Source organism: Ruditapes philippinarum, unplaced genomic scaffold, assembly GCF_026571515.1.
Source record: "Ruditapes philippinarum isolate M1 unplaced genomic scaffold, ASM2657151v2 ctg8567_1_1_1_1, whole genome shotgun sequence".
NCBI classification, from domain to species: domain Eukaryota; kingdom Metazoa; phylum Mollusca; class Bivalvia; order Venerida; family Veneridae; genus Ruditapes; species Ruditapes philippinarum.
In genome coordinates, this window is record NW_026854916.1 from 2536 (window position 1) to 19393 (window position 16858).

The 16858-nt window shown below is 30.8% G+C and overlaps 1 protein-coding gene across 1 annotated transcript; it reads left to right on the forward strand.

The window, feature by feature from the left end:
* Positions 1-6422: 6422 nt before the first annotated feature.
* LOC132741507 (uncharacterized) lies at positions 6423-16653 on the forward strand. The gene is made up of 3 exons (XM_060729694.1): positions 6423-6834; positions 15370-15561; positions 15997-16653. The coding sequence occupies exons 1-3, from the start codon at positions 6618-6620 to the stop codon at positions 16404-16406; spliced, it is 819 nt and encodes a 272-aa protein (XP_060585677.1). The 5' UTR covers positions 6423-6617; the 3' UTR covers positions 16407-16653.
* The last annotated feature ends 205 nt before the right edge of the window (positions 16654-16858 follow it).

Consider the following 16858-nt stretch of genomic DNA (forward strand, 5'->3'; position numbering starts at 1 on the left):
TTTAAATAACAATAATTATCTTTAAAACTTCATTAAATGCCGTTTTATTGTTAAAAAAACATTTTTACAACATTAAAATTTTTGGCTGCTAGGCCGCCAGGCCGCTGGGCCGCCAACTTCACAAAAATGACAAACTTAAAAAAATCTCTGAAAGTGATTTTTTCTTTAGATATATCGTTTAAATAACAATAATTATCTTTAAAACTTCATTAAATGCCGTTTTATTGTTAAAAAAACATTATTACAACATTAAAATTTTTGGCTGCTAGGCCGCCAGGCCGCTGGGCCGCCAACTTCACAAAAATGACAAACTTAAAAAAATCTCTGAAAGTGATTTTTTCTTTAGATATATCGTTTAAATAACAATAATTATCTTTAAAACTTCATTAAATGCCGTTTTATTGTTAAAAAAAACATTTTTACAACATTAAAATTTTTGGCTGCTAGGCCTCCAGGCCGCTGGGCCGCCAACTTCACAAAAATGACAAATTAAAAAAATCTCTGAAAGTGATTTTTTCTTTAGATATATCGTTTAAATAACAATAATTATCTTTAAAACTTCATTAAATGCCGTTTTATTGTTAAAAAAACATTTTTACAACATTAAAATTTTTGGCCGCCAGGCCGCCAGGCCGCTTGGCCGCCAACTTCACGCCGCTAGGCCGCCAGGCCGCTGGGCCGCCAACTTCACGCCGCTAGGCCGCCAGGCCGCCAGGCCGCCAACTTCACGCCGCTAGGCCGCCAGGCCGCCAGGCCGCCAACTTCACACATCTTAATTATCCCTCCAACAAAACATGGCAGATTTGATGGTAAAATATTGTTTGTATATTAAGTACTTAGAATGCTTTAACATTTGACAAATATTAAAGTGTGGTTGACAGACTCTGCTTCCATGTTTAGTAATTTGTTTGGTGGTCACAATAATTTCCATGGTTAGGAAGCAGTAGGGAAACAAACAGCAAACAATTATTTTACAGTATGCATCAAGCTTTAGCAACATATAAGATAGAGAAAACATAAAAATTATGTTTGTCTTTTCAAAGCAAAAGTAAATCTTATTTCCCAATAACAACAACAACAACAACAACATATTTATTTGATAATAAGGCCACCGGCCCATAATATACAAAGCATCATGGACAAACATTTAACGTCCCTCTAATTAATATCGTCAAATATACAAAAATATTGTGTATATGAATACGCCTGATTTCATTCCATTGTTTTAAGTGTAACTTTTAACCTTTCACTGCTTGAGTAAATGAAATCTATATTTAGGACAATTATATATTTGACACTATAATGGATCTGAAATACAAAAATGTTTGACTCATCTGGCGGCATGCGGCTTTAACAATTTGTTCCAATGGGTAAAACAGTTTTCATAGATACAAATTATATGATTTAACCTAGTGACTAAGCTCTGACTATCTATAGAAATAACTATTGTTTTTCTGAAAAAGATCTATTACAAACACTGTATAATTGTGATTATAAAGGTACATTACATTGAACATTTTTCATTTCTTAAAAAAAATTGTACAGTTTGATGCTATCAAGACCTGTGTATTTTACTTATCTGGAATGATATTGAAGTTAAATGTTTTAATTTTCATTAAAACATTAATTTATCTTGACATTGTACCATTTTGGAAACGAAATGAATAACAATTTACAATCACAGTTAAAAATGGCTAACTAAATAATATTATAGAATAATACGATCTTTCAGGTAATATTATGGAAAATAAACTTAAGATTATTCATGGGGTCTTCTCCATTTAAACCACAAAATCAGTGAAATGGAAGGTGGCTGATGAGCTACCCCCTGAGATGAACAAGTTTGTCAATCGTGAATGGACGCCAAAGTGATAAAATTGAAAAGGCGACGAGCAAGATCAACGTAAAAGTTCTAGACGATAAATTGGCCTTTACTATAACCAATGTGGCTATCTGACAAAATGGAGCCTTATTTGCTGTTGATCAGGGGAACAAAATCTCAAACTGTTCAACAAACACTTGAGATTTCAAGCAAGTTCTAAGATTCGCTCAAACTCCAAGTATTTGTCTCGTTTCAAGCATAATGTCGAAAACGACAAATTGAAACTTTTAAAATTATATTGATTTTAAAAAAGACTTGAAACAATTTAAACTATATATAAATAATCAGCTATTATGAGTTACAGGTTTGGGGGTCTATCCGCTATAAATGTCTCAGGAAAGCAGTAACAAATGCATCTCACGAATTCTTGAGGTGAAATTATAAAACATGTTTATAGAGAAAGCTTATTTTTAAACCCAGACCACATTGCAAATACAGGTGATATGAATTTTGATATACATGACCGTAGCAACAGACCGGTACGTTATATTCGCATACAAGGAAATAAGGACAGATGGGGATTGTTTTATTGATAAACTCTGCTACATCTTTCTTGCGGGACTCGACAGGATGCATCAACTGAACGAGCAAGGTGAAAATGTCCAGTACAGTATATCGAAGGCAGATATTGGATTTGCTCCCACAATTTTTGCTTACAAAGATGATGCAGTAAAATCACTAAAATTTTAAAGGCATAAACATATTAAGTAATTATTTGGATATAAAAAAGACATTTTGATTTTTAGTATGAGTTTTGTGATGCAATCCAAAACTTGGTATAAGATAAATTTTTATTTTCTTGCAAAAGTACACATAATCTCTTCTTAATCAAATGTCTTCTTCTTTCAATGTCATGAATCTAATACGAAAATACTCTGAAAATGTAGTGTTTATGGTCTTTTCCCATTAAATCTTAACCCTTTTAATTTTATTCCATTACATATATATCTTTATTATATACTTTTAAAACAAATACTGAGAAATATTTATAAAACATAATATGTATTTTTTCAATGTAAAACAACTGCACTTCAGTAAATCATATTTTGGTATTTTTAATGGTGTCTTGCCTTAATTTAGCCAGTATACGAAAGTAAGAAAGAACTCGTAATAACTGTAAGGTGGAAAATCATAAACAGAAAATTCAATTTCTGTTATAAATACAGGATGTATTTTCATCTTGTGATATGGCAATTATTATATTTTACTCATGGCAACCGCCACTCACGAAATATTTATTTCCATACCAGTCGATACAGTTATCAAAAACAAAAACATGATTATTCTCCATATATTTTAGTGCATAATTATTATACACACGATTTCATGCTTCAAATACATACATGTTTAGTTTCGTATAAATATACACACAATATACAATTTCACAATTTTATAAACATATTTAAGTGTACCAAAAGTGTTGGGCCAAAAGTTCTTACATTATCGTGGGACCTTCCCTGGCATGCATGTTTGACTAACCATGTATAAATCGTCCATTATACATGTACATAGAGTCTTCATAACTCTTCATGGATATAAAGAAAATCAACTACATGAACATTGTAATTTATGATGAATGTATTTCCATCCATATATTTTGTTGCTGAGAACAATAAAATACAGATTTTATATCATGATCTTAGAGAGAAAAAAATGATGTGAAAAAATACAAAGCTTTTTTTATGTACATCAGTGACTTTTCTTTCACATTTTGTATCTAATAAAGACCTTGTTAAAATTTTAAACTAAGGATAAAATAAAAGGTATTCAGTCATCATTTGCAATTGTTTGTTCCTCTTGTGTATCATTTATAACATATATTAAATCATTTTTTAAAGATTATTATAAAAGATATTTCAAGAATAGAATACTTTAGCGATCTAAGACAAATATGAGCCGCGTCATGACAAAACCAACATAGTGCGTTTGCGACCAGCATGGATCCAGACCAGCCTGCGCATCCGAGCAGTCTGATCAGGATCCATGCTGTTCGCTTACCAACCCTATATCAAGAAGCAAAACTGATAGCGAACAGCATGGATACTGATCAGACTATGCGGATGCGCAGGCTGGTCCGGATCCGTGCTGGTCGCAAACGCATTATGTTGGTTTTGTCATGACGCGGCTCAAATATTGAGGCTCATTTATGTTTCATTTCATGGATTACGGAGAAAAATAAAAGAAATGTTTTCCTATAAATATGTTCCGATTATATTGCAGTTAAAATGACCTTAATAAATAATGGTACAATTCCTTGCTGATTTTCGTCATAAAAATTATTATAGTTATGCTGAAGAAAAACAAAAATATCAATATACCTGCTTTCACTCAAGACAAAGCCCTGGTCATCAAATGAATGATTACATCTGGTGTAAGGCCGATCTCACTTTTTTCTAGATATTCTCTTTTCTTCCGCAATATAGGCAGCCATTGCGGCACATTCTCCTGGCAACAATACTATACCAAAACTGAACATATCATTTAAAAGTTACATTCAGAACTTCACCTATTTGATTTGATTTTGTCTTCGAAAAAGACCTCCTTCCCTCCTCCTCAGATTAAACACTATTTTGATGCCGGCACTGGAAATATCAAATTAAAGTGGCATTTTGTTCTTATATAAAATAATTTATCATTTAAACTTTGGTTCAGTTATATGGCAAATAAGTTTTTTTTAAGAAACTGTAACAAAACAAACAAAAAATAAGCTTTGGTTTGAACAAATGTATTTGAGTATTTTTAAAGACAGCTATACTTGCCCCATACTTCACTTAAGTGTTGTTTTCTTTTTCTGGTCCTTCGTGATCAATGATGCCAGCACTATTAAGTGTTAAGAATTGAGTACCGCTCAAGCCGGTGCTAGGGGGCGTGTGGGATGTTGCACGTATTCATAATCCCTCATGTACAGACTCAATCAAACCCAGTCTGTAATTTTCATGTTATTTTGTTGAGATTAATGCTTCCGGGGGATCACTTTGTTTTCAGATTTCTATGATTCCTGGTGTTTTCAAAAAATGAAATAAATTTAAAGTTTTATTTTTCTTAAAACTACTTTGTTCTGAAATCAAAATGAAAACTTAAGTACAAGCCGTGTTAGACCAAATAGATTTATTTTCTTTTTCTTTTTAACTGTAAATTATGCATTTCAGCAGTGCAAAATTTCTATATTAAATATCATTATCAAAAATATGAATACAGGATTTGAAAGCAGGAAAATGTTCTCACAAGTATTCATTTACATATCTATTAATTATATCAAATCTTTCCTCAATTTTTATGATTCATTGTAGTAATGAATAGCAGTGTCATAATATATTACATTTTAAAACTTCCTGATCTCAACATCATTTGTACTGTAAACCCTCTAATTAAAGAACCCTACCTGTATCCCATTAAATAAAGATCCATACCTGTAACCCCTATAGTTCAGGAACCATTCATGTACCCAATTTATTAAAGAACCATAGCATTAACACGTCTTGTTCAGGAACCATTCCTGTACCCCATTTATTCAAGTATTACATTTTTAACCTGCTCTACCTGTACCTTTTTTTAAAGAACCATATCTTTAATCATTCTAATTCTTGAAGCATTCCAGTACCCCCTTAATTAAAAAAACATACGTTTATCTTTCACTTCTTTAATTAAAGGGACCATTTATTAAAGAACCTTATCTTTAACATTTCTAATTCAAGAACCACACCTGTAACCCATTACTTAAAGAACCATTATGTTATCTTAAACCCTTGTCTAAGAACCATTTCTGCACCCCATTACTTAGTAAACCTTATCTCTAGCCATTTTAATTCAGGAACAATACATGTACCCCATTAATAATAGAACAATAATTTCAAGGGATATAGACCCTTGCTGGGTTTATTATTCCATTTTAGTTGGAATAAAATGTCTTTAAGGACTAATGATAGGAAAAAAAAGTCGCGTAGACTATAAAAAAATGATCCAAGGAGAACCGTTGATTTCGGATGACAATGGAGAAGAGGTATACAAATTGCCGACTGCTTCTGCTGGTTTATTGGAAGAGTAAAAGCCCTGTGGGATATCAGCTTGTAAGGAGCAAGCGTCTGCTGATACCGAGGACTCGAATCTGGATAGTATGATGGAGGAATTGAGAAGCTTAGAAATGTAATTTAAATATGCCCATTGATGTTCAATTTTAAACGAATCCGACTTAATGTCAATAGTTGGTTTTTTTGTGCTATCGGTTTCTACAACCATATTAATAAAGATATAAATAATGTATTGTTTGCTTTTGTACCTATGAATTAACTTATTTTTTGTGGACTTTTACTACATATATTGGAAATAAAAATGTCAACAACTCCCAGCATTAAATTACTTTTTGTTTACATGTTTAGTTTTTTAGCGTAGGTTAGACCGAAATACCGCATCCGTTCTGAATATCCACACTATTGTGTTCGAGGTCCTTAACCGAAGACTGACGGAAAGGGCCGAAAAGTTGCGATTGATACAGAACTTCTGATAAAACTTAGTATAATATGATGTGGGCTGTCTTTATTATGTATACGATAAATATTGTGTAGCGATACGAGGAAAAACTGATTACCTGTACCGTAAACAAAATATATTTTTATTCAGTTAAAACATTTCAGACTGTTTGGTAAACAGGGACAAATTTAAACTCCAACGTAATAATAGTTTATAAACGGACGTTGTTGATTATATGCGGATATTTTAAATCAAATTTTATTGAAAAATGAAATTTCTTCTCTCTATACTGGTTATCATTGGTAACTTGAATGTGTTGCTTGCAAACAATGATAACTGTAGAGAAAACGATCTGAATGCTTTAATGGTACGTCTGCGTGCACTTCGAACAGAATTTGACAAACAGAAGAATGTTCTCGAGGACCTAAAAGAAGAACTTAAAGAACTTAGACAAAATACATCTTCAGAAATAGCTGAAATTAAAGGTATTCTATCAAAATATTTATTCTAAGATGACAGTACTTATTAAGGGGGCTCATCTGAGGTATAACTTGACATGACTGGGTCAAAACTTTTTTTTCAAAATATTTAAACCATTTGATTTAGGTCTATACCAATATTATGTACAAAATTTCAAATCGTTAAAAGATGTTCTCTACCTTTTTCAATTGTTATCACATTTATTGAACAACATTTTTAAATATGAAAAATTTAAACTCAAGTCGGTCTGAAAATTGCTCTAAAAATCAATTTTCTGTATAAGACTGAGTATATTTTTACATATATTTCCATTTTAAGTGTCCCTGTTGATATATGTAAAATTTTCAAATTTTATGTTTTTAAGAAGGAGCTACTTTAAAAATGTTCAGTGCATAAAAATTTAAAAATAATAAATCATACTTTAAATTAAAGAAATAATTTATTATACAGGTTGAAGAGAAATTACTGCAAAATCATTTAGATCACTAATTTTCATGCTTTTCGTGGAATGTTCATAAAATATTATCCAATGATATATTGTTTCGTCTGCTGTAAGGTTACTTTGCACAACCTTATTTGCATTTTTATTTTGTTTTGCAAAACAGGACATTCCACAGTTAAAAAAAAAAAACATGAAAATTTCTTTTTCGACAAAACCATGGCATTTCATGCCCATGAAACTATTATTTTATGTGGCTATGCAAACATGTACATATTTAATCAATCAATTTTCTGTATAAGACTGAGTATATTTTTACATATATTTCCATTTTAAGTGTCCCTGTTGATATATGTAAAATTTTCAAATTTTATGTTTTTAAGAAGGAGCTACTTTAAAAATGTTCAATGCATAAAAATTTAAAAATAATAAATCATAATTTATTATACAGGTTGAAGAGAAATTACTGCAAAATAATTTAGATCACTAATTTTCATGCTTTTCGTGGAATGTTCATAAAATATTATCCAATGATATCTTGTTTCGTCTGCTGTAAGGTTACTTTGCACATAATTATTTGCATTTTTATTTTGTTTTGCAAAACAGGACATTCCACAGTTAAAAAAAAAACAACATGAAAATTTCTTTTTCGACAAAACCATGGCATTTCATGCCCATGAAACTATTATTTTATGTGGCTATGCAAACATGTACATATTTAAGCTTTATTCTGTAAACAAGGAGCGTTAGTATGATGTCTATGAACCCCCTATAGGCGGCGGCAGAATTGCGACTTTTTATCCGTAAAACATCCTGTTCTTCATTTAAATTTTATAATGTTCACTAGTGTATGCCTTTATACTGATATCTTCCTTTTATCTTTGCTACATACTCGTATACTTCGATTTTACATAAAATAATTTTCCTCCGTTTTGACGTACACATTGTTGAAATATCGCGCGTCATGCCAATACTAGTTGTGAATTAAAAAAAAATAGCATGTCGTGAAATAGTGAATGAAAATATTTATTCAATAATTATATAGGGTTAATGCGCAAGATATTTTGCTATCACGGTTTTAAACATGTTTTTCCGTTCTCTCAAAAATGGATTGAAAAAGCATTTAATTACTCGTTTTAATCAAAATTTGTGGAGAATACATGTGCTAATGTCAGAAGAGGATATTTGTTTAACCAATCCGGACATAAATGTAAAATTGAACAACAAAAGCACTGCGAATATTCGCCATTGAATGACAACGTGGATGTGTGCACGGACTTTTACCATATAAGGGAAACCAAACGGGGACCTAAATAGTAGAGGATGTCATTGTTTTTGGTAAATATTTAGATCAAATCTTAGATGTATTAAATACAAACGTATCTATTCCACCTCGAGTAAACAAAGATACAGCTATTGACCACAATGATAGGCGACTTATAGATCTATGACTATCTACTGGGTTACAAATTGCAAATGGCCGGTTAAATAACTAACCAGGAAAATTTACTTTTGTTCTCACCGAAAATAATTTACTATTAAACTTTTTAGACTTTGAAACTGTGTCGCAGTTCAGTATATGAGCTCATGCTGCTATGGAGTTTAAATTTTCGCTACGTTTAGCAGACGACAATGATAGCACCTGCACGAATTCATCGTTTAACACAGCTCCCTTGACCTCTAAAATAGTATCGAATGACAAAAAAACAACATATTTTTCGTGCATAGGTCACTATTAATCACATTATCGAACGCGCATCTCACGAACCACATAAATGGCTGATAGTGCGCATAAAATCTTCGATAAATCTTACACAAAACATGTAACCATACACTTTAGAAAAACAAGTAAAGATTGGTTGCTAACTTCTTTTCGGCAAAAAAATGAGTTTAAACGCGCACATTATATTTTTGATCTTAATTAATAAAACAAATGAAACAAATGAAAACAGGGTATTGTTCTTCTAATAAAGTGAAGCACAAAACATTTAATATGTGGGACAGAAATTTAGCAATGTAGGTAAATCTCAACCTAGACAATTTTGGAAAAACATTTGAAAATCTTTTTTAAAAAGGCACCATTAAAGGCTGATAATCTTAATCTCGATAGTTTGTTTAAATGCATGTTTGGTAAGGATCCGCAGAGTAGTGAACATGACGACTATATTCCGCAGAACGGCCAGCCCGACACTGACCTAGATGGTAATTTTACAGAACAAGAACTTAGATCCACAGTTATTTTTAGATAACCTTCCAAATCGAGCTATGATTTAATTTCATCTCTATTATTGAAAATGTATAATAGATTATTTAACAATGGTGAATATCCTAGTTCTTTGGGTTTAGGAATAGTTACACCTATCTTTAAAACAGGGGACGTAAATGATGCTAAGAATTATCGAGGCATATGTCTTATTAATGTACTTGCAAAAATTTACTGTCAGTTGCATTTGAGCAGATTAACTCAATGCTCCAATAAATAACCAATAAATAAGATAAACTTGACAAAAATCAATTCGTATTCCAAAGGGTGTCAATAATTGATTGTATTTTCTCCTAAATTCTGTATTAAGTAAAGTTTTTTAGACTTGGGGAAAAACTTTACTGCTGTTTTATTGATTATATGTTTTGATGGAATTAATTAAACATACTTATGTCAAAAACTTGTAACGGAAAAAAAGTTGAATTTGTACAGGCCGTAAAAGCAATGTGTCTTGTGTAAAGTTCAATTCAGAATCATCAGACATACATTGGATGAAAACAAGGGGACCCGAGTTACCCTGTGCTATTTATGTACTTCGCAAATAACGTCACACAAAATATTAATACAAATATTAATGATATCAAGAATCAAAGAAGTAAAATACGTTTTATTATTGTATGCTAATGACCAAGTACTTTATGCTACATTCCCGGAAGCGTTACGGTCTATGATTAATGATCTTGTAATGTATTGTATAGGAAGTGGGGTCTAACAATTTATACTACAAAAACTTAAATATTAATATTTGAAAGATGTCGTCACTCTCAACATAACTTTTACATTGAAGATACACACTTAAAAGTTGGTAAGTCATTTAAATATTTAGGTATCACATTATTGAAAAATGGAACCTGGTACCGCAGTCAAAATCGATTGCACAGCATGCTTCTCGTGTATTTTATAGACTGTTTACTATCTTTAATGATATCGAGTTACCAATTAAACAAATCAAAAGGGTGCATGCTCTGCGGTATTTCCTGATCCGTACTGTATATATATGTATGTATTTTCCTGTATAAGTTTATTTTGATATACTTTAATTCATCTTATAGGGTACCTATTTGCAGCGACTGCGTTTAGATTTTTTGCTATAACAGTTTGAGTTTGATACATACGGAATTTTGCAAGACCAGAGTTTCTAACTTGCATTATGAAATTATTAATGTACATTTGTTATGACAGCCACACTTTGTCCTTGCATATCATGGCTAATTCCTTAAGAAAGAACGTTAAAATCGCTAAAAAGACACTTAAAAAAGTTGCCTTGACTTGGATTTGAACCACAGACCTCTCGCTTCCTAAACGAGTTTGTAACCCCTGGACCTCGGGGAAGTTATAAGAAATAAGTCTGAAACGAACCGAATCATTCTTAAATTAGAATTTCCATTAGGGTTTGTAGTCCTTATTAATTTAGAGATATTTTTGTTGGTGGTAAACCTGTTATTTAACACTGAAGTTAATAATTTAGCGAAAATCTTCTAATATTTCACTTCTCGACAGTCAGATTTATTTGTGTGTGGCTAAAAAAAGCGCTTTGTTTACGTGAATTAAAATTATCGGGACAGTTACTTATGGTAGAAATTGAGTGATCGTCGACCGTCCTAAATTCGTCCCTGTCCTAGAGTCAACGTCCTTACTTTATTTTTCAAAAAGTCTAATAACAAATCGTTTAAATCCGATTAATATAATAATCCTAAGCTTAACGAAAATAGCCGAGCATACATTTTATCAAAGCTAGTACTCAGACATAAATAATTCGCTACGCCTCCATTCTTACTGTATAATTATCTCAAATCAAGAACTTAGCACATGTTATTTTATAGAAATTTATTTATAGAAAACGGACGTAACGAGAATATCGCGTTAGAAGATCGTCTTTGTAAAACGTGTAATATTATGAAAAAAGCAGAAACTGAATTTTACTTTATTAGCTCGACTATATACGAAGTATATGGAGAGCTGTCCTACTCGCCCCGGCGTCGGCTCCGCGTCCGCGTCCAGATTTCAGATTAAAGTTTTGGTGCAGTAAAAAAATGTTCACTATAACTTTGTCATTTCTTAAGGTATCAACTTCAAACTTCTAATATATGTTCCGTATCCTCAACCACATCTTATGTGACAAGGTTCGTAACTCTAGCACCAATATTTTAGATTTATCTCCCCTTGAACTTAGAATTTTTCTTAAAAAAAACTATTTTTTACTGTTTCTTCTTTATTTCCTAAGGAATCAACTTCACAAATCAAATAAATGTTCATTATCATCAACCAAATCTTATGTGACAAGGTTCATAACTCTAGCACCAATATTTTCAAATTTATTTCCCCTTGAACTTAGACTTTTCCTTAAAAATATTATTTTTACTGTTACTTTATTATTTCTTAAGGTATAAATTCATACTTCAAATAAATGTTCCTTATCATCAATCACATCTTATGTGACAAGGTTCATAACTCTAGCACCAATATTTTCAGATTTATCTCCCCTTGAACTTAGAATCTTCCTTAAAAATATACTATTTTATTGTAACTTCTTTATTTCTTAAGGGATGAACTTCAAACTTCAAATATATATACCTTATCATTTACCACATGTTATGTGACAAGGTTCATAACTCTAGCACCAATATTGCAAGAATAATCTCCCCATAAACTTAGATTTTTTTACTTGAAAAATGTTATTTTTTACTATAACATTTTTAGTTTTAAAGGTATCTACCTCAAACTTCAAATACTTATTCCTTATCATCAATGACATTTTATATGACAAGATTCAAAACTCTTGAAGCAATACAGATTTTATCTCTCTTTGAACTTAGGATTTTCTTTATGAAATATTATAACCGCTTTACTTTTTAATGTATCTACTTCAAACTTCAAATATATATTTCTCATCATTACACACATGTTATGTGACAATGTTCATAACTCTAGCATGACTATTTCAAGAATTATTCCCTTGATCTTGGAATTTATGTAAACATTGTTATTTTTTTACTATAACTAATATATAAATATACATAATTTATTTTTCTTTCATAGTTTTGTCTTCCTTACTGCGTCCAGTATTTTATTAGTCGAGCTTCGCTGTCTCCTGTGACAGCTCATGTTTTTGTATGTCCTAAATATCGCGAATTGAGAACAAAATAGTTTCGACAGTATTTTAGTCATTGGCCTTTTATACATAAATTTGATGTAATTATTGAACTCAACAGCTGAACACTCTATTTGTAATTAATCGAAATATATATGTTTTGCCAATAGAAAAATAATTTCATAATTTGATATTATACCCCCATATTATACTCTTGTTATTAATTTGGAAACAACAGCTGGCATGATAAAATAAATACATGTTCACTGAAATTTATTAAAATGTGAAAAATACTCTGTATTCTTAAAGTCAATTTAACTTGTTTTCTTTCTGAAAACACGTTTTCATGTACTTGTCACATTAATATCTCTTTTTCTGCTATAAACTTTATAAAAGAATTTTATGCACAATAAATTTATGTTATGTAATGTTAAATATAAAATAAATGGTTAGTTAAACGCAATGACTTTGTTGACGTTAAAAGATGTCGATTTTCAAAAAATATAAAAACTAACAATATTCTTGCGTCAAACATTAAAATTCATACAAAGACTTGTTGATTTTTTAAAATTTTCAATGAAATGGATGCGCTAAATGAGCATATTTATAATGTTCAATCCGACCTTTAATTATTACCTTTCTGATTTTCCTAACGCAATATCATTCTTCTTTCAATTTAGTTTTTTAAAAGTAAAAAGTGTTATATTATTATTTGAAATAACATGTTTCAGCGAAATAACAAGTTTCAGTGCAAAGAAAAAATAAAAATATCATATAGCTGTGTGACAGAAGTAAGAATATTTAGTCGCTTGACTGATACCCGTTACAATATATATGTTAAGTTAAATCTAGCTTTAAAACAACATCATAACAAGAGGGCCATGATGGCCCTGAGTCGCTCACCAGAAAAAACTGCTTTTCAGTGAAATTATTTTTCAAAAGAACTTGCTGAAAGGCAAGTCCAGCTCTTTTGGCAAGTTCAGCTCAACTTTAACTTGCCCCTCTAGTAATATACTTTTACAAACCTGATTGTTGTAGCTTTTTTTCTTCATAATAACAATAGAGCCACTAAGATGGCACTAGATCACTCATCTTACCCATCATTTAATTATTCACTATATGAATTGAAATATTTTGCCCTTATATTTTGTAAAGGCTTCGTTAAAAATATGTATATTGCAAGTGTGTTCCTATGAGACTATGTAGAATAAATGCAGAATAAATGACCATTAGAGCAGGATTAATTTTGACTGGACAATTTATATATAACTTTTTTGAATGAAAACACAAAATGTCACATGCAAAACATGTAAGGAGTAGATGATTGAAGTTTACAGTTTGGGACAACAATTTTTTATACATTCTGTATGGTAACATAACTGTACCTCAAAAAAAACCAATAAGTCAAACATTGTAAAAAAATATGAAAATTAGGCCAGTTGATATCAAAATTCAATTCAGCATCAGAAATTACACCCCTAGTTCAAATTTCAAGTCTGTATGTCAAAAAACACAAGAATGAAGGTCAAATTATATCAAAAATATCAAAAGTAGGTCAGTTGATATCAAAATTCATTTTGACATCAGAATTTTTAAACCTGGTTCAAATTTAAAATCTGATTGTCAAAATACAAGAAAGTTGGTCAAATGGTGTAAATAATACCTTAATAGGTCAGCTGGTATCAAAATCGAATTCGACATCAAAAATTGCACAAATTACACCCCTTGTCCAAATTTCATGTCTGTAAATAAAAGACAAAAAAGTAGGTAAAGCGAGATCAAATATATCAAAAGTAGGCCAGTTCATATCAAAATTCAATTCAGAATCAGAAATTAAACCCCTTGTCCAAATTTCCAGCAGGTACATCAAAAAACGACAAACTAGGTCAAACAATATCAAATAATAATATCAAAAGTAATCAGTTGATATCTTAATTCAATTCGCATCAGAAATTACATTCCTGGTCCAAATTTCAAGTCTCTGAACATTCATTCCAAATTTCAAGTCTCTGTACATAAAAACAAGAAAGTATGTGCAATGGTTTCAAAAATATCAAAAACAGCTCAACTGATGCCAAAATTTAATTATGCACATGAAACTCCGGTTGAACAGTATGTCCCAAAATTTATTGAAATGTGCTTTCTCCAAGTTTAAATCAAATTCAACAAAAAATTGAAAAATACAATCTTTAACAAAAATTCAATAAAAAAAATGAGCATACAAACTCATCTTTGTTAGTAAGGTCTTTTTGCCTATTTGTTTTTCCTTGTTAATGACCTACAACTGACCTTACAATGATGCAATATTGTGTCCGAATTCTAGAGCTGAAAGATATTTACACATCATAAACAGGTCATGACATTAAGACTTTCTCCTCTTTTGCATAACATAATTATGTACACATTCCAACATTAGTTGTTTTTTCATTATTTCATCTTTGAGTCATAGAAAATTTTGAAATTTATAAAATTCTTACTGAGAATGTCTAATTAGGATAAAAGAATGAATAAACTATGTATGGGAAGCTGCATATCCTATTATAGGCCAAGTAAAATTGGTCTGTTCTATAAGAAAAGGTTTTTTAATGACATTGTCATTATATTTATACTGTGACCACCTATAGTGTGAAGAGTTTAAAACATAACATATCTACTTTGTGTGAAGTCCAAATATAAAAAATTAAAATGGATTATAAACACATATCACATACGATGCATTGTTTTCTTTCTTTCTTTTCTTGTAAAAGAGAGCATGAAAGGCATGACAGTAGTTGTTGAAAACATTAAAAAAGACCTCGAGAACAGTACCTCCAGTTTAAAGGCAGCTACAGATGAAGTGAAAGCTAGTTGCAATAATAGATTTTCAGACCTGTCGCAAAAGTTTGCTGCTTTGGAAAAGCAAATTAAAGAGTTGGATCAGACAACGGAGAAAAAAACACGTTAGTCTATTTTTTTCATTTTAAATTTTTAGTTTTGTTACATACCTTATTCTTCATACATCTAAAAAGTTTTAAAAATTTACCAGTCACAACATCTTAGGACTATAATCAAAACTAATTTCTTGAATTGAATATATAAGTTCTCTGTTTTATACCAATATTATCTATTCATTTTTATATACTTTTTTGCAATAAATATTTGATTATGAATATTCATGTGAAAAAGAAATTATATGTTATGTATGTTGACAACAGTGGATTATATATTGTTTAAATTAATTTTATTTGCATGGTTTAACATTCTTTTAGATTATTTGTGTTTCTTGGATGTGTGATATTTTTAAAATGCATTACTCTACACATTTTGACTGCCATGAATTCCTTGTGGTTGAAAAAAAATCTCTAAGTTCAAAAACATATTTAAACATATTTCAGAGACAGTAGCATTTAATGTTATGGATGCAATAAACTACGCGGGTCTGGAACCAATTAAATTCTCAAATATTTTATTGAACGAAGGCGACGCCTACAACAAATTTACTGGGTTTTTCACAGCGCCAACTGAAGGGATTTATCTGTTTACAGCACACATTTGCGGCAAGAAAAGTACACCAGAAATAGAGTACCACATAAAGGTTCGAGGTAGTAAGATTGTAACCGGAGAGTTTAATGTCCCGAATAACACGAATAAAGCTACTGATCCAAAATGTACATCTTTTAGCGCAGCTGCGTTGGTACGAAAAGGTGACAATGTTTGGGTTGGGGGAATGTTTTTCAATGAATTAGATCGATTGTCTGGTGATGACTTATCTTCTTTCTCAGGTGTACTGATACAAAAAGTATAGCGGCACAGCTCTTCAACACTGCGTAGGGTGTACTGTATATATTTGCTGCAAGAAAGTGCATCAAAAATAGAGTATTACATGATGAATTTCCTATTTTATAACGACATCTCGACCATGTGCCCAGACCTGGGCTCCTTTCTGGTGATCCTGTGTTGTGGGATGTGTTCATTTAATGTCGCCATTCTTTATTGATATTGTGTAATATAAAAATAATAATAACAATAAAATCTTTACTTATAGAAGGTTACATACAAAGTTTACATAGTAAGAAGTATATTTATTTTCAGTACGGCTTTTTGATTTAACAATAACAAAGAAAAAAATGCTGATATATACAAAATTTAAAAATCTTTTTGTACAAAAAAAGTGAAATATATTCTAGAATGTAAAGGTTAGATATTTTCATTCATTCATCCGACTGACACTGATATTAATCATAGTAATTATAGATA

What these genes read in the sequence shown, in the direction of transcription:
- LOC132741507 (XM_060729694.1), top strand. Translation starts at nt 6,618, where the DNA reads ATGAAATTTCTTCTCTCTATACTGGTTATCATTGGTAACTTGAATGTG. An exon ending in AGAAATAGCTGAAATTAAAG is followed by an intron (nt 6,835 to 15,369) that starts GTATTCTATCAA and finishes TTCTTGTAAAAG; the next exon opens with AGAGCATGAAAGGCATGACA. An exon ending in GACAACGGAGAAAAAAACAC is followed by an intron (nt 15,562 to 15,996) that starts GTTAGTCTATTT and finishes AACATATTTCAG; the next exon opens with AGACAGTAGCATTTAATGTT.